Source organism: Bos taurus, chromosome 18, assembly GCF_002263795.3.
Source record: "Bos taurus isolate L1 Dominette 01449 registration number 42190680 breed Hereford chromosome 18, ARS-UCD2.0, whole genome shotgun sequence".
Classification (NCBI taxonomy): Eukaryota; Metazoa; Chordata; class Mammalia; order Artiodactyla; family Bovidae; genus Bos; species Bos taurus.
In genome coordinates, this window is record NC_037345.1 from 996,474 (window position 1) to 1,024,214 (window position 27,741).

At 43.5% G+C, this 27,741-nt stretch overlaps 1 protein-coding gene and 1 long non-coding RNA gene across 2 annotated transcripts; one reads left to right on the plus strand and one right to left on the minus strand.

The window, feature by feature from the left end:
* Positions 1 to 860: 860 nt before the first annotated feature.
* Positions 861 to 5,625, minus strand: UQCRFS1 (ubiquinol-cytochrome c reductase, Rieske iron-sulfur polypeptide 1). Its single transcript, NM_174813.3, has 2 exons — positions 5,341 to 5,625; positions 861 to 1,681 (listed from the first exon to the last, which is right to left on the minus strand). The coding sequence occupies exons 1-2, from the start codon at positions 5,552 to 5,554 to the stop codon at positions 1,071 to 1,073; spliced, it is 825 nt and encodes a 274-aa protein (NP_777238.2). The 5' UTR covers positions 5,555 to 5,625; the 3' UTR covers positions 861 to 1,070.
* LOC101902240 (uncharacterized) lies at positions 5,600 to 27,378 on the plus strand. The gene is made up of 3 exons (XR_812527.4): positions 5,600 to 5,789; positions 17,805 to 17,854; positions 26,623 to 27,378. It is a non-coding gene; the product is annotated as an uncharacterized lncRNA (long non-coding RNA).
* The last annotated feature ends 363 nt before the right edge of the window (positions 27,379 to 27,741 follow it).

Consider the following 27,741-nt stretch of genomic DNA (forward strand, 5'->3'; position numbering starts at 1 on the left):
AATCACTGAATCTCATTTGCTATTTTACAAAAACATGTGTGATCACAAGGTGTGCCCAGTGGAGTACATTACTAACCCACCTCCAAATGGAAAAGACAAGACAAACCTATCAAGATAGCTGTGATCTCAACAAAGGGCAAAGCCCACTTCCAGTTCCTACAGAGAACACCAGATCTTGGTCTTATTTGACCTGTGAACTGGAAGCAAGAAGCAGAAAGAAGAGGGGGTTAATTCAGGTTTGTCTTCCTGTCCCCACCCTCACTTCACAGTGAAAAGTGGTGTCTCCAAATCCAACTGGAAGAAGCACCTCAAAATGTTACCATCAAAGAAACAAAACCAGCAGGATCATTTTCACACAAAGGTAGTAATAAATCTCAGATATACTATGCCCTCTCTGCCTCCTGACAGGATGGATGTATGAGCTCTGGGGGATATAAATACCTCCACCAGATGAAGGAAATAAAAGAGCAGCACTTCCATTTTGGAAAGCTGCTCTCAGAAAATACCCCACACCACTGCCTCTTAAAACTGAAGAATTCTAATTAATAAGTTACTCCCATAAATGATGAATAAAACTTCTTGGCCTGTCATACAGGTGGGAGTGGAAGGTGTGCATAGCCAGGTGTGCAAAACAGCAAAGAAACTTGGATACTATTGTTTCTGCCAATGCCAAAAAACATCTCCCAGGTCTTGGGAGATGACCGGCTAATTCTACCTCAACCTAACAATGAGCTCTGTAGAATCTCTGTCCCTCACAGAAGAAGGTAAATAATTAAGAAAGTCAACTACAGATTTCACAAATATTTTATACACTCATCTACAATTTTTAATTAGAATTAACTATCAAAGACACTGCACCCTTTGAGCATAACAATGTTTAATGGGGGTTTTTTTAGGTGAATGCTTGAAAGTATTCAACATTAAATTCAATTTACATGTTTGCAAACACATTATTAGCAATTCTTAAATATTTCAAATCAACTAATTCAAAGCACAGAAGGCTTGTTCTCAAGTAACTCTTCTGAGGTGACATGAAGACTGAAAGAAGCCTGTAACTCGAGTCCAGGTCTCTAACCAACAATCACCATATCATCGCTGGTGAACTCATATGAGGGAACTTCAAGGTTGAGAGGTGCAGGCCCCTTCCTGATCCTGCCAGACGCATCATAGTGTGACCCATGGCAAGGGCAGTAATAACCACCAAAATCTCCTGCATTTGCAATGGGTACACAACCAAGATGAGTGCAAACACCTATCAAGATAACCCACTCAGGTTTCTTTACTCGTTCTAAGTCATGCTGTGGGTCCCTCAACTGGGACACTTCAACTGCAGCTTCCTGGTCAATTTCCTTCTTGGTTCGATGGCGCACGAACAGGGGTTTGCCTCTCCATTTGAAAGCCATGTTCTTCCCCTCTGGAATATCGGATAACTTGATTTCAATTTTCGACATGGCCAACACATCGGCAGAAGCACTCATGCTGGAAACAAACTGAGAGACGACATTCTTGGCAGCATATGCAACACCCACAGTAGTTGTTGCAGTCACCAAATAGGAGAAACCTTTCCGAGCCTCACTGCTCTCTTTTGAAGACTTTGTACTATCTAACACTTCAGGGCGACGATAGTCAGAGAAGTCAGGCACTTTGATGTCTGTATGGGAATAACGGACAGAAGCAGGGACTGCAAGATAAACAGAAGGTTAAAAAAACACAATTAGATGAGGACCCTGAAAGAGGCATACATCAGGGAATGGGCCCTTATGAATTCATAAGCAAAAACAAAATTATTAAAACATGAAATACAGCACTCACTGGTCTCAGAAATGGCCAAGTTGGCAGTGCCAGCAAATAAAATACTGAAAACAAAATTAACTCAACCACTACCTATCATATTGGTATGAACTCATAATATGTATAATTGACTCCACCTGATAGAACACTGCTGATTCAGAATTTGTAACAATTCAGTGCATCAGGTTAAAAAAAGTTAAACAGTACTGCAAACAGCAATATTTTAACTCTCCAAAAATTCAACCTAAGATATACTGTGAAACTATGCTAAATATCATCCATATTTTCTGGATTAGAAGAGACCCTAAAACTCATCTAGTCCATTCATTAAACTGATATGAACATCTTATTAACCCAAATGTCTAACTTTATATTCCTATCTACCTGGTCTCCGAACTTCTAAAAATTCATAACTTAAGAATTGTTAAGATAATAAACATTCTGTAAACAGTATAAATGTAGTAGCAGAAAACTTAAAAGAGATTTCTATTTTAGATTTTGGGGTAAAAATTCAAGTAAAACCACTAATGGGCAGAAAAGACACCCTTATCAGACTATGTAACTATCAAAATCAAATGAAATCTCCAAAAGAACCAATTATTTCAATTCAGTATAATAAAAAAAGAGCAATTTTTTTCATATTTAACATCAGTGAAGAGCAATAACATCTATAAGAGTCGGGTATTACTATTTTTTTTTAACTGCTGTGGATCTCTCAACTGGGACACTTTACTCCAGGCCATAAATAGGCCAATGTTAATATCAAATGAACATTAAATAACCAAATAATTACTGTTTATGCAGTACAGTAAGTCCCCCATATACAAATGAATTCTGTTCTGAGAGCGCATCTGTGAGTTCAATTTGTTCCTAAGTCCAACAGAGTTAGCCTAGGTACCCAACTAACACAATCAACTACACAGTACTGTACTCTAACAGGTTTACAATACTTTTTACACAAATAATACATAAAAAACAAACACAAAAAATAAAATATATTTTTAATCTTGAAAAGTACAGAAGTACAACAGGTGGCAAACAGGGGCTGGCATCAAAGAAACAGGCAAGAGGTGCCCACTGGAGGAGGGAGAGGAGGTGGGAGATGGTAGAGCTGAAGAACAGTCAGAAATAGAGGAGACAAAGGGCAAGCTGCAATTTCACTCACGCCTGACGCTGATGGAACACATGTTCGAATCTTTGAAAGTTCAAAACTTGGAGGTTCTTATTGTATTACGGATGGAACAGTTTACTTTTTCAAACAACAGGTATGTCCTGTCCCATACCATTTTTTAATGTCTGACAAAAAATTAACTTACAGTATACTTTTAAGTATGTTTCAGAAAGTAAATCTCTTTGCAAAGTGCATATTCGTTTAAAAAAATCTACAACACGGATCTGCTTTTTAGAAAAGGAGACACTAAAAACTCCTCAGTTTTAGAAAATGTTTCCAAAAGAAACATGAACTTACAAAAAGCATTTCACGTAAGCTGCAATTCTACTGGACCTACTAGGCTGTCTCACCTAACATACTGCCTTGAGCAGTCAAACATGACAGTAAGGAATATGTTTCACATGGTCAGTAATTTTATGGAAGCCATAAGTAGTCAAAAACAATGGAGAAACCTATCTATGTACTTTTCTAACTCACTCAACATTTTTTGGAGGGGACAAGGACACAGGTAGTGACTACTGGATACTCACAACTATAGCAAAGTGACATTATACCACATACTACCCTACTTAAGTGTGACTGACTTTCCCCTAGGACTGTCTGGGATTACACAGGAAAGAGATGCATAGCATACCTAAAAGATAAAGAAACCCAAGTTCATACTTAAAAGCCCTGTCTACAATCCTTCCACACAGGGAAATGCAGAGAATACTGAAGAGAATGACTTTGACATTATCATCCAGAGATTTAGTAGCAAAAGAAATCCAGTTGTCTACTCACATTTTATTAGTAGGTTACACTTTATATTGAACTCCATCATTAAGAACACTTTGGGAAATTAAAAGTGCTATATATTGTAAAAATCATTCTCTAAATAATTCACATGAATTCTATTAGGTGTGACTTTTAGTAGCAAAGACGTTAACCATATTTAGCTCTAAATGAAAACAAAATCAAATACTTATAGAAACATCATCTAGAAATGGAGAAAAATTAAGGCATTATAACAAAACAGTTTTGTTTTAAAGTGAGCTCTGCTGCTGCTGCTAAGTCGCTTCAGTCGTGTCCGGCTCTGTGCGACCCCACAGACGGCAGCCCACCAGGCTCCCCCGTCCCTGGGATTCTCCAGGCAAGAACACTGGAGTGGGCTGCCATTTCCTTCTCCAAAAGTGAGCTCTAATGTATCCCAGTTCAGGGATCTTCTTCTGCCTCAACTGCCCCTTACCATACCCTCTATTAACCATCTTTCCACAAACCATCTATACAGAAAATTTTAACGTGAACTTAAGCTTCAAGCTGAAGTCACGATTACAGAGAACACGTTTGCCTTATACCTCTACCACTTCTTGGAAAAGTCAGGTAAGCCCGTGATTTTTAGAAGAAACTCTTTAGCCATATGACCAACTCCAAGATATTTTTCATCTTTGTTACTGAAATTTTCTCCTCCCTAATTGTTTCTCATTTGGGTCCAAATTACCGGCTTGGGCAATTTCTCTAAAACCGGGGGGCACACTAAGAAAAACTGCCACTTTATTCACTCACAAATACTCTGCACCAACTACACGCAAAATCTGAAGTTGTGGAAGACAGAAAAATAAAGGATACTCTCTATACCTTGAAGCTCAAGGTCAGAGGAATCCTCAATAAATCCAATACAGAATAGAAAGTGTTATGTGCTATAAAACATAAAGGAATCAGCAACATAAGATTTTACTAACCTGATCCTGAACTGAGAGGATAGGTAAAACTTGGAAATGTGGAAGACTGGGAGGGGCGTTTAGAGTAAAGATAAAGGATGAATGCAGGCCGACTTAAGAGGGTGGGGGACAACTTGGTGTAGCGCCAAGGTCAATGGGACCAGGCAAGTAACAAAGAATGAAGCAGGCCTGAGGAGGACTGTGATGAACTGGAGAAGCACTTGCTTCAGTGAAGGGTGCAACCAGTACACACGATAATGGAAACCAGAGCCCAGCACTGCCAACATTCAACATTTCAAGAGGCGCCAAAGATGGTCCGTTTTTAACAACTATGCAGGTAAAGGTCGACTACAGGTACCTGGCTCACAAGCTGCCAATTAAGGATCTCCAAACAGTGCATAAAAACAGAACAAGGCACCAAAGATAAACTAGGATCTGCTGACAAGAGGCGTAAAATATACTCTTGGTAAGAGCCTATGGCTAAATCAGTCTTTCAAATCTTTCACTATTACAGAGGCCTGGGAGGCGCAGAGGCCTAACCAAGGTCAACCAGGCCCGCAGGCCATGCCATTCCCAACCAGGGCTCTGTTCCATTACCCGCAGCCCCCTGCCGTTCTCGACTGCTCCCTGAGTCCAGGGCCGGAAGGAGCAAGACAAGAGGCACCCTTCAGCCCGGCTCACCATTGAGGCTCACGGAAGCGACCAAAGGCCGGCCCGCGGCCTGGCCTCTGAGCGACTCCCGGCACAGGACGGAGCGCTTCAAGTCCAGCACAGGCGACTCCGAGGTGGCGGGCACCGCGGCCTGTACCAGGGGCCGCAGCGCGCCCGCCACCCCGCGGGACGTGGCCGATAGGACGGGCGCGAATGGGCCCGAGCGGGCGGCAACCGACAACATGGCGACAGCAGCTCCAAAACCCAAGCCGGTCACAGGGACGACCTTCCGGCCGCAGCGCAGGCGCGAACGGGCGACGAGGGCGCGGGATCGTGACGTCAGCGCGCCAGCTGAGAGGAAGCCCCGCCTCCATAAGGGGCGGGGCCAGCACGGAAAGCCGCGGCGTCGAGGGCGGGGCGAGGGCCCGAGCGCAGGATGAGGAGTGATCTCATTTGTTAGCGCCTGATTACCAACAAAGGTCCGTATAGTCAAAGCTATGGTTTTTCCTGTGGTCATGTATGGATGTGAGAGTTGGACTGTGAAGAAAGCTGAGCACCGAAGAATTGATGCTTTTGAACTGCGGTGTTGGAGAAGACTCTTGAGAGTCCCTTGGAGTGCAAGGAGATCCAACCAGTCCATTCTGAAAGAGATCAGCCCTGGGATTTCTTTGGAAGGAATGATGCTAAAGCTGGAACTCCGGTACTTTGGCCACCTCATGCGAAGAGTTGACTCATTGGAAAAGACTCTGTTGCTGGGAGGGATTGGGGGCAGGAGGAGAAGGGGACGACAGAGGATGAGATGGCTGGATGGCATTACCGACTCGATGGATGTGAGTCTGAGTGAACTCCGGGAGTTGGTGATGGACAGGGAGGCCTGGCGTGCTGCGATTCATGGGGTCGCAAAGAGTTGGACACGACTGAGCGACTGAACTGAACTGAACTGATGTCTAGTGGCTTGAGTGTCTGCCTCTGGTATTTGCCCCAAGAAAGGCGGCAAAGGAGGCCACCAGAAATGTCACAGGGGCCGATTTTGCCCCCGTTCGGGCAAAAACCTCATCTGTGGGGAACGAGGGATAAGAATGAATTATCATAATAGTTTGAATTGGGATAATAATAATTCTTAACGTAGGTAAAATGTTTATATATGTAAAATACGGTTAGTCATATATATATATTATATATTTTATATATATATATATTATATATATACATAAAGAGCTTTCCTGGTGGCTCAGACAGTAAAGAATCTACCTGTAATGCAGGAAACCTGGGTCCGATCCCTGCATCAGAAATATCCCCTGGAGGAGGGAATACCCACTCCAGTATTCTTGCCTGGAATTCCGTAGACAGAGGAGCCCGGTGGGCTACTGTCTACAGGGTCACAAAGGATCGGTCATGAATGAGCGGCTAAACGAGCGGCTAGCATACATATAAAACCCAGAGAAGAACCTGTAGTAGTAATCACTATGTGTTTACTATAATGAATATTATTTTTATGCAACTAAAAACTTTAAAACATTTTTAAAAGTCCAGAAACTTATGTGCAAAGCTTAATAATAATGGTGATGGTGGTGGCTTATGTTTATTAAGCATTTACTATGTATTAGATTTTGTGCTTTACCTTCATTCTTTCATTTATAATCAACATCTTTATAAGTACTGTTTTACCAATGAAGAAAGTGAGGGTTAGAGGAATTATGTTCGCAAGACAAGATAGCCAGCAAATTGTGAGGTGGGGGGAGTCTGTCTTCTGAGCCTATGCTCTTAGCTATTGTCACGGTTTCCCTAAGGTTGATTTCAGGGGATGCAGAGATAAATCCCTAAATCACTTTCTATCAGATGGTGAAAATGTTACTTCTTTTTTACTCCTCTTTAAATTCTTCTGATTATACCAATGAGAAAGTCCCAGTTTGGTGTTAATCTTTAATTCTTCTCAAGATTTACTAATCTCCCTTTAACAAAATAGGCCTTAAATTCAAAGCCTTTAGGTAGTTGAATCTAGAAAGGACTTAATAATAGTTTATTTTCATGGTACACATTTTGTAACAATACTGATTTTCCAATGACTGTAATGAGATTACATTTATTCAGTGAAAAGTTAATTAATTTAAATAATTGGCTTTGTGCATGCTTAATTGTGTCCAGTTCTTTGCGACTCAGTGGACTGTTAGCCTGCTAGGCTCCTCCATCCATGGAATTTTCCAGGCAAGAATACTGGTGTGCGTTTCCATTTCCTACTTCAGGGGATCTTCCTGACCCAGGGATCTAACCTGCATCTCTTGCAGCTCCTGCATTGGCAGGCAGATTCTTTACCACTGCACCAGCTGTGAAGCCCAATTTAAATATCAAGTAATTATTAATACAGGCAGTCCACAGGCTTGGCAAGAAGTGTGATGGTGATGCATGTGTGAACCAATGAAGTTTCTCTACAGTTCAACTTAGTTCAGTCACTCAGTCCTGTCTGACTCTTTGAGATGAGCAAAAACCCAAATGATCGAAGCAGACCCTTCCAGAGCAGCTAGTACAGTTAGAGTACTTTACATGAAATAACATTTAATATCACAACAACCCCCTGAGGTGGGTAAGAGTAAGTGAAGGATGAATGGTGAAGGAAGGAAAGAGCTTCACAAGTTGAGCAGAATAGGAAGACTCTCTAGATTCTAGAGATTTCTAGACTCTCAGGGTTCAATCCTAGTTCTGCCATTCACAAGCTCTGTCCTGAGATGATTTATGTACAACCTTTGTGTATGCCTCAGTTCTTCTCTGTAAAAAGAGAATAATGAGAGTTGTTTAGTCACAACATCATGTTCCACTGTTTTGCATCCCCATGCCCACTAGGCTCCTCTGTCCATGGGATTTCCCAGGCAAGAATACTGGAGTGCATTGCCATTTCCTTCTCCAGGAGATCTTCCTGACCCAGGGATTGAAACCCGTTTAGCAGGCAGATTCTTTACCACTGCACCACTTGGGAATCAGATATTAATCGTATCTACCCCCAAAGTGTTACTTTGAAGATTAAAGGGATTTATATATATCCTGGTGGCTCAGACAGTAAAGCGTCTGCCTACAATGCAAGAGACCCAGGTTCGATCCCTGGGTCAGGAAGATCCTTGGGAAGATCCTCTTTAAATTTTCTAGTTGAAGAAACTGAGATTCAGAGAAGACAAATGGCTTACCCAAAGACATCGTTTTTTTCAGTTTTATTGAGATATAACTGACATATAAAATGTGTAAGCTTAAAGAGTACAACTTCTTGATTTGATACATATGGAATGTAGCATGATTATCACTATAGCCTGCTAAAAATCTAAGTCATCTCACATAATTATTACCATATCTTTTTGTGGTAAGAACATTTAAGATCTACTCTCTTAGCAACTTAGTTATATAACACACTATTATTAACTATAATCATCATGCTGTACATTATTTCCCCAGGAATGGTTCATCTTATAACTAGAAGTCTCTACCCTTGACCAACATCTTTCCATTTCCATCAATTCCCAGCCCCTGGTCTAACTCAATGAAACTATGAGCCATGCCATGTAGGGTCACCCAAGATGGATGGATCATGGTGGAGAGTTTTGACAAAATGTGGTCCACTGGAGAAGGGAATGGCAAACCACTTCAGTAACCATGCCTTGAGAACCCCATGATCAGCTGCTGAACCCCATGAACCCCACTCTATTTTTATGAGTTCTGCTTTTTTAGATTCCACACAAAGTGAGATCATACAGTGCTTGTCTTTATCTGAATTATTTCACTGAACATCACACCCTCAAGGTTCGTCCAAGTTGTCCCAAATGGCAGGAGTTCCTTTTTTCTCATGGCTGAACAATATTCCATTGTGTATATGTATATATGTACCACATCTTTATTCATTTATCCATTGACACTTAGATTGTTTCCATATTTTAGCTACTGTGAATAATACTGCAATAAACATGGGGATGCCCATATCTCTTCATGATACTGTTTTCGTTTCTTTTTGATACATACCCAGAAGTAGGATCATTGGATCATTTTTTTGTAGTTCTATTTTTTTATTTATTGTGGAATCTCCATACAAGTTTTCCAAGTTGCTGCACAAATTTACATCCCCATTAATAGTGCACAGGTTTCCCCTTTTCTGCACATCCTCTGCATGTGCCATTCTGTGAGGTGGCATCTCACTGTAGTTTTAACCTGCAGTTTACTGCTTATTAGTGATGTTGAACACATTTTCATGGACCTATTGACCATTTGTGTGTCTTCTCTGAGAATATGTCTATTGAGAATCTCTGCCCATTTTTACTTGGATTGTTTATTTGATTATATTGAGTTGCATGAGTTCTTTATAGATTTAGAATATTAATCCCCTATCAGATATACGATTTGCAGATGTTTTCTCCTGTTTTGATGGTTGCTTTCTCATTTTGTTGATAGTGTTTCAGCTTTGCAAAAACTTTTTAGTTTCAGATAGTACATGCGTGCGTGCTCAGTCGCTTCAGTCATGTCTGACTCTTTGTGACAATATGGACTATAGACTGCCAGATTCTTCTGTTCATGGGATTCACCAAGCAAGAATACTGGAGTGGGTTGCCATCCTCCAGAGGATCTTCCTGACCCAGGGATTGAACTTGTGTCTCCTGTGTCTCCTGCGTTGCAGGTGTATTTTTTACCAACTGAACCACCTGGGAAGCCCAGTTTCACATAGACTCACTCATTAATTTTGCTCTTGTTGCTTGTGCTTTCAATGTCATAGCCAAAAATTTCTTCCCAAGGCCAACATCAAGGAGCTTTTCCCCTATGTTTTCTCCGAGGACTTTTATAGGCTTTGTTTCTACATTTAAGCTTTAACCCAGTTTGAGTTCATTTTTGTGAGTGACCTAAGATGAGAATCCAATTTCATTTTACTCCATGTGGTTTTCCAGTTTTCCCAACGCCATATTTTGAAGACACGATCCTTTCCCTTATTTAGTATTCTCAATCACCTTGTCAAATACTAGTTGATTGCATATGCAAGGGTTTATTTCTCAGCTCTCAATTCAGTCTCAGTCTTCTTAAATTTTCTAAGGCTTGTTAGTGACCTTTCTATGATCTAAGCTGAAGAATGTTCCATGTGCCCTTGAAAAGAATGTATATTCTTCTGTTGCTGGATAGAACGTTCTATATATGTCTGTTAGGTTCATTTGTTCTAAAGTTTGGCTCAAGTCCAACATCTCCTCGTTGTTTTACTGTTTTTCAATATATCCGTTGTTGACAGTGAGGTATTGAATTTCTCTACTATTATTATATTTCTGATGTGGCACACATATATATGTATGATTATTATATGTTCTTGACCTTTTTATCTCTTGTTACCATTTTTGGTTTAAAGTCTATTTTGTGGTATAAGTATCAGTTCAGTCACTCAGTCATGCCTGACTCTTTGCAACCCTGTGGACTGTAGCACACCAGGCTTTCCTGTCCATTACCAACTCCTGGAGCTTGCTCAAACTCATATCCATCAAGTTGGTGACGCCATCCAACCATCTCATCCTCTGTCATCCCCTTCTCCTCCTGCCTTCAGTTTTTCCCAGCATCAGGGTCTTTTCCAAGGAGTCAGTTCTTCACATTAGGTGGCCAAAGTATTGGCGCTTCAACTTCAGCATCAGTCATTCCAATGAATATTCAGGACTGATTTCCTTTAGGAGTGACTGATTTGATCTCCTTGCAGCCCAAGGAACTCTCAAGAGTCTTCTCCAACACGACAGTTCAAAAGCATCAATTCTTCGGCACTCAGCTTTCTTTATAATCCAATTCTCACAACCATACATGACTACTGGAAAAAACATAGTTTGACTAGATGGACCTTTCTTGGCAAAGTAATGTCTCTGCTTTTTCATATGCTGTCAGGTTGGTCATAGCTTTGCTTCCAAGGAGCAAGTGTCTTTTAATTTCAAGGCTGCAGTCACCATCTGCAGTGATTTTGGAGCCACAAAAAATAAAGCCTCTCACTGTTTCTATTGTTTTCCCATCTATTTGTCATGAAGTGATGGGACTGGATACCATGATCTTAGTTTTTTGAATGCTGAGTTTTAAGCCAGGGTGAAACAAGATGGTGGAGTAGAAGGACGTGTGCTCATCTTCTCTTGTGAGAAGTCCAAAATTACAACTCACTGCTGAACAATCATCATCAGGAGAATGTTGGATCCCACCAAAAAAAGATACCCCACATCCAAGGGCAAAGGAGAAGCCCAAGAAAGATGGTAGGAGGGGTGAAATCATGTTTAGAATCAAACCTCACACCTGCCAGAAATGCTCAGAGGGCTCAAACAAAACCTTGTGCACACCAGGACCCAGAGACCCAACAGAGACTGAGCCAGAGCTGCCTTTGAATGTTTGAGTGCCTCCTACAGAGGTACGGGTTAGCAGTGGCCTGCCACAGGGGCAGGGGCTGGGTGCAGCAGACTGGGTCCCACAGCATGCATCATAAGCCCTCTTGGAGGAGTTCACCATTAACCCCACCACAGAGCTGCTGAACAGATGACCCGCAAACTACATAACTATTATACCAAATAAATTCTCACACTGTTAACAAAGTTCTAGGACCCACAACAGATTTCCAAACCTGGGAATCTGGCAAAGGGAACTGAGAACCCCCAGGGAGTTTGACTTTGGAAGACGGTGGGTTTTGATTACAGAACTTACAGAGGACTGGGAAACAGACTCTTGGGGGTCACAAACAAAACCTTGTGTGCACCAGGACCCAGGAGAAAGGAGCAGTGACCCAACAAGAGACTGACCCAGACTTGCCTGTGAGTGTCTAGGAGTCTCCAGTGGAGGCGTGGGTCAGCAGTGGCCTGCTGCAGGGTCGGGGGCACTGTGTGTGGCAGAGTACAGGACCTATTGAAGAAGGTCACCACTATCTTCATTACCTCCACCATAGTTTGGTCTCAGGTCAAACAACAGGGAGGGAACACAGCCCTGCCCACCATGGAAAATTGGATTAAAGGTTTATTAAGCATGGCCCTGCCCATCAGAACAAGACAAGTTTCCCCCACAGTCAGTCTCTCCCATCATGTAGCTTCCATAAGCCTCTTATCCTTACCCATCAGAGAGCAGGCAGAATGAAAACCACAATCACAGAAAACTAATCAAACTAATCACTTGGATCATAGCCTTGTCTAACTCAATGAAACTATGAGACATGCTGTGTAGGGCCACCCAAGATGGACAGGTCATGGTGGAGACTTCTGACAAAATGTGGTCCACTGGAGAAGGGAATGGCAAGCCACATCAGTATTCTTGCCAGGAGAACCCCATGAACACTATGAAAAGGCAAAAAGATAGGACACTGAAAGATGAACTCCCCAGGTTGGTTCAGTTCAGTTCAGTCGCTCAGTCATGTCCAACTCTTTGTGACACCATGAACCCCAGCACACCAGGCCTCCCTGTCCATCACCAAATCCCAGAGTTTATGCAAACTTATGTCCATTGAGTCGGTGATGCCATCCAACCATCTCATCCTCTGTCGTCCCCTTCCCCTCCTGCCTTCAATCTTTCCCAACATCAGGGTCTTTTCAAATGAGTCAGCTCTTTGCATCAGGTGGCCAAAATATTGGAGTTTCAGCTTCAACAGCAGTCCTTCCAATGAACACTAAGGACTGATTTCCTTTAGGATGGACTGGTTGGATTCCCTTGCAGTCCAAAGGACTCTCAAGAGTCTTCTCCAACACCATAGTTCAAAAACATCAATTCTCCTGCGCTCAGCTTTCCTTATAGTCCAACTCTCACATCCATACATGACTACGGGAAAAACCATAGCCTTAACTAGATGGACCTTTGTTGACAAAGTAATGTCTCTGCTTTTTAATATGCTGTCTAGGTTGGTCATAACTTTCCTTCCAAGGAGTAAGCGTCTTTTAATTTCATAGCTGCAATCACCATCTGCAGTGATTTTGGAGCACAAAAAAATAAAGTCAGCCACTGTTTCCACTGTTTCCCCATCTATTTGCCATGAAGTGATGGGACTGGATGCCATGATCTTCATTTTCTGAATGTTGAGCTTTAAGCCAACTTTTTCACTCTCTTCTCTCACTTCCATCAAGAAGCTCTTTAGTTCTTCTTCACTTTCTGCCATAAGGTGCTCAATATATTACTGGAGAACAATAGAGAAATAACTCCAGAAAAAATGAAAAGACAGAATCAAAGCAAAACAACACCCAGTTGTGGATGTGACTGGTGCTGGAAGTAAAGTCTGATGCAATATTGCATAGGAACCTGGAATGTTAGGTTCATGAATCAGGGTAAATTGGAAGTGGTCAAACAGGAGATGGCAAGAGTGAACATCGACATTTTAGGAATCAGTGAACTAAAATGGACTGGAATGGGTGGATTTAACACAGATGACCATTATATGTACTACCGTGGGCAAGAATCCCTTAGAATAAAAGAAGTGGGGAGTCAAGAGATACCTGGAGTAAAAGGCCAATTTGGCCTTGGAGTACAAAATGAAGCAGGGCAAAGACTAACAGAGTTTTGCCAAGAGAACGCACTGGTCATAGCAAATACCTCTTCCAGCAATACAAGAGACGACTCTACACATGGACATCACCAGGTGATCAATACTGAAATCAGATTGATTATATTCTTTGCAGCCAAAGATGGAGAAGCTCTATACAGTCAGCAAAAACAAAACCGGGAGCGGACTGTGGCTCAGACCATGAACTCCTTATTACCAAATTCAGACTTAAATTGAAGAAAGTAGGGGAAACCACTAGACCATTCAGGTATGGCCTAAATCAAATCCCTTCCAATTATACAGTGGAAGTAACAAATAGATTCAAGGGACTAGATCTGATAGACAGTGCCTGAAGAACTATGGACAGAGGTTTGTGACATTGTATAGGAGGCAGTGATCAAGACCACTCAAGAAATGCAAAAAGGCAAAATGGTTGACTGAGAAGGCCTTACAAATAGCTAAGAAAAGAAGAGAAGCTAAAGGCAGAAAAGAGAAAGGGAAAGATATAAGCATCTGAATGCAGAGTTCCAAAGAATATCAAGGAGAGATAAGAAAGCCTTCCTCAGAGATCACTGCAAAGAAATAGAGTAAAACAATAGAATGGGAAAGACTAGAGATCTCTTCAAGAAAATTAGAGATACCGAAGGAACATTTCATGCAAAAGTGGGCACAATAAAGGACAGAAATGGTATGGACCTAACAGAAGCAGAAGATATTAAGAAGAGGTAGCAAGAATACACAGAACAACTATACAAAAAAGATCTTCATGACCCAGATAACCACGATGATGTGATCACTCACCTAGAGCCAGATATACTGGAAGGTGAAGTAAAATGGGCATTAGGAAGCATCACTACAAACAAAGCTAGTGGAGATGATGGAATTCCAGTTGAGCTATTTCAAATCCTAAAAGATGATGCTGTTAAAGTATTGCACTCAATATGCTAACAAATTTGGAAAACTCAGCAGTGGCCACAGGACTGGAAAAAGTCAGTTTTCATTCCAATCCCAAAGAAAGGCAATGCCAAAGAATGTTCAAACTACCACACAACTGCACTCATCTCACACACTAGCAAAGTATTGCTCAAAATTCTCCAATACAGGCTCCAATAATACATGAACGGTGAACTTCTCTATGTTCAAGCTGGATTTAGAAAAGGCAGAGGGACCAGAGATCAAATTGCCAACATCTGTTGGGTCATCAAAAAAGCAAGAGAGTTCCAGAAATACATCTACTGCTTTACTGACTATTCCAAAGCCCTTGACTGTGTGGATCACAATAAACTGTGGGAAATTCTGAAAGAGATGGCAATACCAGAGCACCTGACCTGCCTCCTGAGAAATCTGTATACAGGTCAAGAAGCAACAGTTAGAACTGGACAGGGAACAACAGACCAGTTCCAAATCCGGAAAGGAACATGTCAAGGCTATATGGTCACCCTGCTTATTTAACTTATCTGCAGATTGCATCATGCTAAATGCCAGGCTGGATGAAGCACAAGCTGGAATCAAGATTGCCGGGAGAAATATCAATAACCTCAGATATGCAGATGACACCACCCTTATGGCAGAAAGTGAAGAGGAACTAAAAAGCCTCTTGATGCAAGTGAAAGAGGAGAGTGAAAAAGTTGGCTTAAAGCTCAGCATTCAGAAAACTAGGATCATGGCATCCAGTCCCATCATTTCATGGCAAATAGATGGGGAAACAGTGGAAACAGTGACAGAGTTTATTTTATTGGGCTCCAAAATCACTGCAGATGGTGACTGCAGCCTTGAAATTAAAAGACGCTTGCTCCTCGGTAAAGAAGGATCTTTTTTTATCTGTGGGTGGGGTACACTGGGTCATGCTGTGACCGGGTCTAGTGATACAGGATACAAAATGTGGGGGCACGTGACAACACTGGGTCTGGGCGTGTGCTGTCTCTTTGACTGAGGGGTCATAAGGCATCAACTGTGTAGTCCTTAGTGGACACTGTAGGGGTCACAGTGGCTGCAAAGGCTCTTGCAAATCTTCCTCAGTGACTTCTCCAGGTCTGGTAGCCAGGTACCTTGGCAGGCAACGGTGATGCCCACAGCTAGTGGTAGGCACACAGTTGTCTGCAGTAACCAGCTTTAGCTTCCTACATGGTGGCAAAAGCCAGTTCCAGACACACACACAGAGATGGAACCCAAGGCAGGCAGGAAGGCCGAGTATGGACTCACTGGCGGCTACCAGGGCCCTGTGTGTTAGCAGTCTTCGTTGGCTGCACCATTTCCCTCTAGGCATGAGTATTACAGAGAGGCTGATGATGAGCATCAGGTTACTGATGGGCAATGCACAGCTGGAGGGGCTAGCCCCAAGCACATGCCCAGTGGTAGAGGTCAACCACGGCGCTGGCATCTTGCACTTGTGCAGCCTTCGAGGCCTTGACTGGCTGCCAGTGCAATTCCTGGGCTCCAGCTGGGGAGGGGTCTCAGGCAGCTAACATCAAATACGAACACCTGTGAGGCAAAAGCTGCTGAAATCTGCAGGGCTTGTCCGAAGAGCAAGTCACTGTGAACCGTGATCACTCCTGCTGTGTGTGAAACTGGCACCCCTATTTTTCTTCTCTGTTCTTGGCCATCTCTGTGTTTTTCTACTTTGCCAGTCTGAGTGGGATAAAACTGAAGCAGGACCTTTGTGCAGTGTCTTCTTAAAACTGGGGAAGCCAGTGGTTCACCCTGCTCATCCTCCCCTGGCGAGGAGAATTCTGGCTGGCTAGGACATCCCCTCTTGTCACTGAGCAGTGCTGGCTTGAATGCTGGGTTGATGTAGGTTAAAGGGAACTTTCTTTCTTCTTTTCTTGTGAGGTTTTTCTCAAGTTTTTGTTCCACTGTCTGGCTAAAGTTTCTTATATAGTCCATATATAGAGCTCCCAGAGATTTATTTTTTTGCAATGAATAGGCAATTGCTGGTCTGTGTGAGGGGAATAGAGACTGGGTCTCCCATGTCGCCATTTTGATGACATCACTAGCCCAAAGACATCATTGATAAATAAAGGCCATTTATTTGTTCTGGATTCTAGTCCAGTGTTGCAGCAGGAAGAAGGGCAAATCTGTGGTTGAATATCTGTCCTCTCCTAGAAGGTGGAATCCATGAGTGGCAGATATATGGGAAGTTGAATCTCTGTAAACCAATCCGAATTCTACTTGGGAGTTGTTTTTGTTTATTTGCTTGTTTGTTTTTTAACTGAAGAAGCTATTATCATTCCTGCTTCACATCTCTTTCCTTGAACGATGCATCTTGATAGGCTCTGGGGGCAGACAACCTAGTCTGCATACTAGCTCTGACCCCTATCACTGTATGACTTTGAATAACACTGAGCTTCAAATTTCTCAGCTATAAAATGGGGAATAAAAATGAGATTGCTATGAGGATTAAAAGAAATAATGCACATGAAGTACTTAGTGTTTGGTACACAGCAAGAGCATAATGAATGTTTCGCCACCTGATGCAAAGAGCTGACTCATTAGAAAAGACCCTCATGCTGGGAAAGATTGAGGGCAGGAGGAGAATGCAGCAACAGAGGATGAGATGTTGGATGTCATCACCAACTCGAGGGACATGAATTTGAGGAAATGCCAGGAGACAGTGAAGGACAGGGAGGCCTGGCACGCTGCAGTCCATGGGGTCTCAAAGAGCTGGACACGACTGAGCAGCTGAACAACTACAGCAGTGTAGTCACAGGGTTCTTACCAGAGAAAAGCAGGAGATCAGCGAGGGCAGAAGATATTATGCTGCTGACTTCGAAGACGCGGGAATGGGGCCTGGAGCCAAGGAATCCGAGCAGCTTCTAGAAGCTGGAGAAGACCAGGAAACAGATTCTCTCCTAAAATCTCCAGAAATAACACAGGCCTGCAGACCCACTTAGACTTTTGACCTTCAGAACATAAAATAATAAATTTTGTTGTTTTAAGCCACTAAATTTGTGGTAATTTCTTACAGCAACAATAGGTAACTAATACACACATTTGTCTTTTCTCTAAACAGTGAAAGATCTAACCACATTGGGCCTGGATCCTCAAGTAGGAAATGTCTGGGTAAGTCCTTGATTGTTGGTCTGGGTTCTTTGCCATCCTACCCACTTGGTTCGGTTACGTCTGACAGGTCTCTGCTGAGGCCCTGAGTCTGGGGCCTCAGGTTCACACAATCCCATAAACAAACCTGATCCATTGCCAGTAGTGGTAGTTTATCAACAAGCAGTTAGCTCTCCCAGTCTCAAGTCTGTGAGTTTTATTCTCTACAGTTTTGACCCTTCCATCTGGGCGATGGGTGTGTTTGGAGCCAGGGAGGGAAGTGTGTTTTAAGGAGACTGTGCTAGGATCCTCCAAAGATCATCCTCAAGCCTTATAATAACAGTAGCTCTGTACATGATCTTGGATGGTGCAAAGCTGCTGAGATGCCTTTGGCCCTGCCTCAGGGGACGTTCTTCCTCAGCCACTTTCATCTCACCTTGTCCTTAATTGTAAGGCAATCAGCCTCCCTGCTTCAGGGCTCCCCGTCTGTCTCCTGTTTCCACACCATTACCCTGGGAAATGCCTGGCTCCCCATTTCCAGCTCCAGTCTCTGACAGTTTCAGCCTCTCCTCTCAGCCCACATCTCTCACTTGAGCACTGAGACATGAAGACTGACAGCCACTAGAGAATTGCACAGCCTGTCCCCGATTTAAGCCATTTAAAATGCATTTCTGTTCCATAAAATCCATTTCTTTAATTCTGTGCCCCTACATCTTTGAAAGATGGTAACCCTAGGGAGGAGAAGAAATTAGCCAGGGAGGAGAAGTTCAGACGTGGTAATATTTTAATTGCTCATTCCTTTAACACATTAGTCACATTCATTAAGTATGATTAATTTTCAGGCTTTGTTGAAAACCATATCAGTTTCCCTATCAGTCACACATCCATCTCTTGCCAGGTGAGCTGCTGCAGTGGCACAAAGTACTCCCCCTTTTTACACTCTGATTGCACAGTTTCATTCATTCATTCAAAGGATTTTTTCCAGTGGCTTCTATATGCTAGATAGTGTTATGTGCCAACTCTAGGCAATAAAGCAGTGAACAAAATAAATAAATGTGTCTTTTAGGACCTTACATGCTAGTGCAGGAAGAAAAACAACAAATAAACATATACAATATGCCAGATGGTGGTGTATTCTATGGAGAAAAGAAAACAGGACTAGGGGAAGAGAGTACCAAAATGGCAGGAGCAGGTCAAAGGTTTAGAGAGATAACTCAGTTCAACCATATAAAGGGAGAGATATATCTCAGGATGGACATAAATTTGAGCAAACTCCAGGAGACAGTGGACAGAGCGCCTAATGTGCTACAGTCTATGGGGTTGCAAAGAGTCAGACATAACTTAGCAACTGAACAGTTGTTCAACTGCCAAGTCTTGTCCAACTCTTTGTGACCCCATGGACTGTAGCACGCCAGATTTCCCTGTCCATCACCAACTCCTGGAGTTTGCTCAAACTCATGTCCATTGCGTTGGTGATACCATCCAATCATCTCATCCTCAGTCATCCCCTTCTCCTCCCGCCTTCAATCTTTCCCAACATCAGGGTCTTTTCCAAGGAGTCAGATCTTCACATCAGGTGGCCAAAGTGTTGAGTTTCAGCTTCAGCATTCAGTCCTTCCAATGAATATCCAATGAATATGAATGAATGATTTCCTTTAGGAGTGACTGGTTTGATCTCCTTGCAGCCCAAGGGAGACTCAAGAGTCTTCTCCAACACCATAGTTCAAAAGCATCAAGTCTTCAGTGCTCAGCTTTCTTTATAGTCCAATTCTCACATCCATACATAACTACTGGAAAAACCACATTTTTTACTAGATGGACTTTTATTGGCAAAGTAATGTCTCTGCTTTTTCATATGCTGTCAGGTTGGTCATAGTTTTTCCTCCAAGGAGCAAACGTCTTTTAATTTCAAGGCTGCAGTCACTATCTGCAGTGATTTTGGAGCCCCAAAAAATAAACTCTGACACTGTTTTCATTGTTTCCCCATCTATTTGCCAAGAAGTGATGGGACAGGATGCCATGATCTTAGTTTTCTGAATGTTGAGTTTTAAGCCAACTTTTTCACTCTCCCTTTCACTGTCACTTTCATCAAGAGGCTCTTCAGTTCTTCTTCACTTTCTGCCATAAGGGTGGTGTCATATGTGTGTCTGAGGTTATTGATATTTCTCCTGGCAATCTTGATTCCAGCTTGTACTTCATCCAGCCCAGCATTTCATATGATGTACTCTGCATAGAAGTTAAATACACAGCCTTGAAGTACTCTTTTCCAGATTTGGAACCAGTCTGTTTTTCCATGTCCAGTTCTAACTGCTGCTTCTTGACCTGCATACAGATTTCTCAGGAGGCAGGTCAGGTGCTCTGGCATTGCCATCTCTTTAAGAATTTTTCACAGTTCGTTGTGATCCATACAATCTAAGGCTTTGGCGTAATCAATAAAGCATAAGTAGATGTTTTCCTGGAACTCTCTCGCTTTTTTGATGATCCAATACATGTTGGTAATTTGATCTCTGGTCCCTCTGCCTTTTCTAAATCCAGCTTGGACATTGAGAAGTTCACCGTTCATGTACTGTTGGAGTCTGGCTTGGAGAATTTTGAGCAATACTTTGCTAGTGTGTGAGATGAGTGCAGTTGTGTGGTAGTTTGAACATTCTTTGGCATTGCCTTTCTTTGGGATTGGAATGAAAACTGACCTTTTCCAGTCCTGTGGCCACTGCTGAGTTTTCCAAATTTGTTAGCATATTGAGTGCAATACTTTAACAGCATCATCTTTTAGGATTTGAAATAGCTCAACTGGAATTCCATCATCTCCACTAGCTCTGTTCGTAGTGATGCTTCCTAAGACCCACTTGACTTCACACTCCAGGATGTCTGGCTCTAGGTGAGTGATCACACCATTGTGGTTACCTGAGTCGTGAAGATCTTTTTTGTACAGTTCTTCTATGTATTCTTGCTACCTCTTCTTAATATCTTCTGCTTCTGCTAGGTGCATACCATTTCTGTTCTTTATCGTGCCCATGTTTGCATGAAGGTGGCCTCCTTCCCCACAGCCGAAAGCCACCCCCGCCCCCATGAGGAGAGGAGGCACTGCCGCCATGTCCTGACCTGGCTCCCCCACAGTAGAGATTCAGTCAGATTATTGTGTTTCTTTTGAGGCCAAACATCGTGAACCACTGCTGTTGCCTCCTGAGAAAAAATGGAGGCTGAGCCCAAGTCCTAACTTGAAGAGAGCAGAAAAACTTCCAGTCTTGCACGTTCATGAATGAAAAGATGGTGCAGGAGAAGGATGTTCACTCATCTTCTCCTGCAAGAACTCCAAAATATTTTTTTTTAATATTTAGTTTTAACCTGGCTTTTTCACTCTGATCCTTCACCCTCATCAAGAGGTTCTTTAGTTCCTCTTCACTTTCTGCCATTAGAGTGGTATCATCCACATATCTGAGGTTGTTGATTTTTCTCCTGGCAATCTTGATTCAAGATTGTAACTCATCAGCATGCCTTTTCTAATGATGTGCTCTGCACATAAGTTAAATAAACAGCGTGACAATAAACAGCCTTGTCGTACTCCTTTCTCAATCCTGAACCAGTCAGTTGTTCCATACAAGGTTCTAACTGTTGCTTCTTGACTGACATACAGGTTTCTCAGGACACAAGTAAGATGGCCTGCTATTCCCATCTCTTTCAAGTTTTCAATTGAATAGTAACAAAAATACCTTGGGAAAAATATGTTTCATGTATCCACCAAATGAATATTGAAAACCTCCTACAGCTTCACTGATAGCTCAGTTGGTAAAGAATCTGGCACAATGCAGGAGACCCCAGTTCAATTTCTGGGTCAGGAAGATCCCCTGGAGAAGGGATAAGCTACCCACTACAGTATTCTTGGGCTTCCCTTGTATCTCAGCTGGTAAAGACTCTGCCTGCAATGCAGGAGACTTGAGTTTGATCCCTAGGTTGGGAAGGTCCCCTGGAGAAGGGAAAGGCTATCCACTCCAGGGTTCTGCCCTGGAGAATTTCACAGACTGTTGTCCATGGGGTCGCAAAGAGTCAGACACAACTGAGTGACTTTCACTTTCACTAGGCGCTTGGCCCTGACCTGGAGGGGCTCGTGGCTTGCAGCGGGAGACAGCCATGCTGTGGGCCAGGCATGTGGCACACAATGAGAAAATGCCAATAGGTGCATGGACCAAGGGGAGCAGAGGCTCTGAAGCAGGAGGGCTCAGAGAGTGTGTCCTGAGAGGGGTTGTGAGCCTCGCCCTGAAGATGCAAGAGAACACCAGCAGGTGGAAGAGCAGGTAGAGCGGGTGCTTCCCTGGTCCTGCCTGTCTGCCCTTCTCAGAGCTCCAAGGCCAGTCCCTGACTTCCTTGAACTGAAGGCTCTCCATTGCCCATCCTACAAGCCAGAAGTGCGAGGGAATAACCAGTCTGGCCCACCCTAGCCCTCCAACAATGACTGATAGCCCCTCACTGCCTTCTTTTGAGAGAGGCTTCTGAGGGTATGTTCTACATTGCCCCATGTGTTCCTCGGTGGAATTCAGCCCCTACTCACATGCCCCTACCCCAGCTCTCCTGGTGTGATAACTGCATGATTACACCCTCCTTCCTGGCTGCCTTCCCTTCCCATCTCACTTCCTCCCTGCTTTGCTGGTGTTCTATCCACCTCCCAGACTGACAACTTGTCTTCTGCCGGTTGTCTTGGGCTCAGCTTCTGCGGGAAGGGGGAAGGTAGAGGGGACCTCACGTTCCCAGAATGAGGGTGATTTCAAGTGGACAGAATAGAAGCTAGGTCGGAGAGGACGGGTTTAGGGGCACAGAGATTGGGACCTTTATTTATTTTCTATTGTGTAACAAATACCACTCAAATAATGCCCATTTATTACTTCTCAGTTTCTATGGGGCAGGAGTCTGGGCACAGCTAGTTGGGCCCTCTGCTCAGGTTTCCACCAGATGCAACCAAGGTGTCAGCCAGGGCTACGACCTCACTTGAGGTCCAGAGTCCTCTTCCAGGCTTGCAGAGTGTCAGCAGAACCCAGATCCCTGTCGTTGGAGGACTGAGGCTATCACAACTGGAGGCCAGTGCAGTTCCCTGTCATGCAGCCCTCTCTACAGCAGAGCAAAGGGTTCAGCCTCAAGAGGAGAATCTCTCTCCTAGGATTTCTCTGACCCCTTCGATCTCTGACTTCTAGACCCTCTTTGATGTGGGCTCAACTGATTAGGTCAGGCTCACTCACACCCCAGGGGAGGACTCTGTACCAGGCCTTTACACCAGGGGTGGGAATCTTGGGAGCCTTCTTAGACTTCTGCCTACCCCACTACCTCACTGTGAAGAGCCTTGCACACTTAATTAAGAAGCTCAGGCTTTCTTTCTCCAGGAAGGGGAACCATGAGGGCCAGGAAGCTTGGAAACAGCATGGAGATGGTGCTGTCTCATCGTCCATGTGTTTGCTGTGAGCCCCGCAGTGACTCCAAGACAGTGAGCAAACGTGTTCCCACGTGGGCGTACTTAACACATGGCCCACTTTGTCTTCCAAACAACCACACTTTTGCATCATGTCAGGGCTTCCTCTCCATTCCTGGCAGACTGGAGAGAACATGGGGAGAGGGAGGCATAGGATAAACAGTTTTGATGGAGAATTGTGAATTGTGCATTTTCTGGAGGGAAGGGTGCATTTGGAGAGGTAGGGTAAGTTGAAGGGGTTACCTCTGGAAAGCCTCAGGCAGCCCATGGAAGACAGAGAGACTGCTCATGTAGAGAATCTTCCTCCTCCCAGCTCCTCCTCCCTCTGCCCCAGTGGTATCATGGCTCTGTACTTCTGGTCATCATGCTCCCAAGCACGAAGTTCTGAACCTACTCAGCTTGGACTCAACTCAAAACCTCTGTGAAGCTTTGCCTGTCACTCAGGAGAAGCTGCTGCCGGATCCCATATTGCAGAGAGAGACTCAGCAGAGGCCCCTTCATCCTGGAAGAACTAGGCCCCTTGAGTCTCCATGACATCCCTGGGCATCTCTAAATGTCTAGAATATGAACTAGAAAAGCAGGAGGGAGATTCAGGCCCACCCAGGATCCCTGCAGGATCTGCACACACAGTTTGTCAATACTTCCCCTTCAAATTTATGCTCAGAAAACACTGAGGGAAGTTAAATCCAACCACTAGTTTGTCCAGCATTGCCCAATAAATGTATATGTTAAATAAAATATTTTATTTGTACTTGTTTCAAAATTGATGGATACAAGAAAGATGATTGTAAAGTGCTTGGTATTTAATTTGTATTCCAAGGTAATTGTGAAGGCAGCACCCATTTGTAATTTCAAAGGTCCTTTTACCCTTGAATCTTAAAAGCATAATAGAAACAAAAATAAGTTATAAAACTTCCATGAAAAAAATTAAGCGTGCTCCATGATTTTGAAGCTCCACTTGAGTTTGTCCATTCACTTGCTTTTCAAATACACTCACCTATTTTTCCTAAAATTCTTTTTAACAAAGGAAGGAAAATTCTGTGGCAGGTAGAGTCACACACCAGAATAAAAGGGCAAACCTCCAGCATGCTAAGAAAAGCTCAATACCACCTTCTGTCTCTAGATGATGATAATTAAATCAGATATCCCATAATAAGGTGTGCTGATTAATAGATTATTTGATTACCAAGTATAAGTGTACCTGCATCAATACAATTGCCTAAAAGCTCTAAATTAGAAGATGTGCAATAAAGTATAACTGAAAGTTCGTAAGAATTGGTAGTTTTAATTGTAAGGAATGACTAATTGATCATTCAGATAGTATTGATCTACAACTTTTTGTAATTCTTTGAAATTTGATTTGTCAAATTTGAGTCCAAATAACTGATAATCTGTCCTACTAATGGAAGAGCTGGAAGGGACTGGAATGATAAAGGATGAAAGGCTAGAACCACAGACACAAAGGCCTAAGCTCCTCTAATCCCCCATTGGGCCGCGTAGGTCCTCATCTGGAGGCCTTTTGTCCCCACACTCAGTCCTCTCCCTGCAAAAACTCCACAAGCCCAGGGAGTCCTGCAGCCTCAGGCAGACCTGGGCAAGTGTCCAGCCTCTGCCTCTCATTCTATGTCCCCTTGCCTCAGTCTTCTTAAGCTGATGGGGGTTAGAAGGTGAGAGCTTTGTGATACGGCAGTGCTATGTGCTGATCACCCTGAGCTCCCAGGGGAGGTTTGACACCCTTACCAGGTTCCCAGACAGCAGCCTACATTCTCCTCTGTGTCAGCTCCACTAAATAAACTCCTTAGGGTGCAAATAGAAGCTTGCACTCTTTTGTTCCCCCACAGAAATATTGCTGCATCCACAGCTGCAGAAGAATGACCGAATCTCTTCTATTCAGTCTATAATGGCACTTTATGGACACAGATGGAGCCCAAGAAATTTGTGCTGGTTGAAGGGAAGTCACAAATGCACTTTTTCTTGGGCTCCAGAGACAGAGGAGTGCAGCCAGTGATTATGCTGATTGGAGACAGAACCTGACACCTGGGGAAAGAGAGACCCCAGAGATGGGGCGGGGGCAATAGGGAAGAAGAGGAAGGCAAGAGAGACCATGTGGGCACTCGTATGAGAGGATATGGTAAGCCCTGAGGACCGTGCCTCTAATCACTGATCTGGGTGGAGTAAAAGCCAAGCACTAGACAGGCCTCTGTCCAGGGAGCACTGGTTCCCAGCTCCTAAAGTAAGAGGTATCCCTGGCTTGCCCTAGAGGACACAGGGGCCTTCATAGACCTCTTCCTGGGATGGGATGTGAACACCTGAAGATTCTGAAGGGCAGGTCTTGTGTTCCCCCAACCCAGGACCCAGTTGGGGCTCTCCACTTCCTTTCCCTGTAACATGGTGAGGCCAAATACTCTGCCAGACACTAACTTTTCCCCAGCACTTTTGTGAAAAGAAAACCCAGATCCTAAGAGAACCTGGTCTGACTTGCTGATGACACCAGAAGAGAGAGCTGGCCATGGAGCTCTGCCCACCTAGGGAGTGAGGGCCGCTCTCTGCCCACTGTCTGTCCCTGGACCCTCAGATCCTCTGTGGGTAAAACTCTGCAATTGCACTCACAACCTGAAGCCTTTGGCTCATCACTCCCATTTGCAGGAATGTGACCAGACAAGTACACAGTATGTAAAGGTATTCACTGCAGTGCTGTTTATAACAAAGAAAAATTATCCCCAGATGATGCAAAATTGGTTAGATTGGGGTACATTTATAAATGTCTTTAAAAGTTACATCATTGATCTATGTTCAATAATATGGTAAATGATATTCAATACGTTACATGAAAAAAGCATCATATAAGTCAGGATGCACAAGATCAGGTTTTTGTTAAAGGTGTATGGGTGGATGTCCTGTTGTTCAGTCACCCAGTGATGTCCAACTCTTTATGATCCCATGGACTGCAGCATGCCAGGCCTTCCTGTCCCTTACCATCTCCCAGAGCTTTCCCAAGTTCATGTCCATTGCATCAGACATGTGGGTGGGTATATTTCTGTAAATGTCCATTTTTGCAAACAAAAAACATCTAGCAAGCTGCACATCAAATGTTAATTATCCCCTTTGGATAGGGAATTTTTTTCATATTTTTATATTATATTCAATGACATGTAATCATATCGTTATAATATATGATAAATTGTATATTATACATTTTAAGCTTTCTTTTATTTTTCTATATTGTCTGATTTGCTTACTTTGTTTTTATTATATTACTATTTTTATAAAAAATATGAATAAATTAACTACCATTTGGAAAGTGATAAAAAGTAAATCTCAGTTTTTTCTGTTTCAGCTACCTGAGGACGACATGAGAGGATGTCCATGGACCGAGCTGGAAGTGGCTGAGAATTCTGGCCCTGCTTCCTCCCCTGCGCGTCTAAGCCCTGCCCATCATTCTGACCCGCCCCTTCCTGCTCCTCCTCCCTGCCCTTGGTGTTCCGGCTTTCTTGGGCACCTCGCTGTCTTCTAACATCCAAGCTCACTCCAGCCGTCCCTCTGCCTGATATGCTTCACTCCTCAAGACTTCACACAGCTGGGCCCTTTTCGTCACACGGGTCTCGGCTTAAGCGCCACCGCCCCTTGACGCCTTCCATTAGCACCCACTTTAAACTGGTCTTCTCACCCTCCACACCCCTTGGTGTTCTCTGTCATTCTGTCCTTTTTACTTCTTGGTTGAACTCCTAACCGTCTGAAATGACAATGCTTATTCTTTGCCTTCTCATTTGTAGTCTATTTTGTTCACTTCTGTGGGCACCTGATGGTGTCTGCTATGGCCAGATTAGGACCTTCAAAGAGACTGAACGTGGATTTCTGCTGCCCTCCCTCGTGGGTGCATGCTTAGTTGTTTCAATCGTGTCCAACTCTCTGCAACCCCATGGACTGTAGCCCGCCAGCCTCCTCTGTCCATGGGATTCTCCAGGCAAGAATACTGCAGTGGGGATCTTCCCGACCGAGGGATGCAACCAGTGTCTTTACAACTCCAGCATTCGCAAGCAGATTCTTTACTGCTGAGCCACGTGGAAGCCCAGCCCTCCCTTATGACCCAAAATAAAAGCAATGCCATTTTTAATATAAGGAATTCCAGTGGTTCCTCAGTTTTACCATATTCCTCTCTGTTCACCATGGTGACCCCATGAAAATACATGGCTTGTCACACTATATTCAGTGAATAGACATCGAATGAATGAACAGATGAAAATGAGTGTGTTGTCTCCTGAGCCTTAGAGAGGAAAAGGAAGGCAGAAGAGGGCTGTCTGAGAGACAAAAGGGTCCCAGACCACTGGGCATGTAAAAATAATAACAGGTTTGGGACAGTGAGACGAAACCCCCAGCCTCCACTGGAGTGGGGATCACCCCAAGGTCAACCCCTGGAACAGCCAGGACAGAGAGCAACCACACCTGGCAGTGCCCT

Excerpts from the sequence above, each read along its gene's own strand:
- UQCRFS1 (NM_174813.3), bottom strand. The coding sequence starts at position 5,554 with ATGTTGTCGGTTGCCGCCCGCTCGGGCCCATTCGCGCCCGTCCTATCG. Across the intron at positions 1,682-5,340 it reads CGCTTCCGTGAGCCTCAATG|TCCCTGCTTCTGTCCGTTAT; the intron begins GTGAGCCGGGCT and ends TTTATCTTGCAG.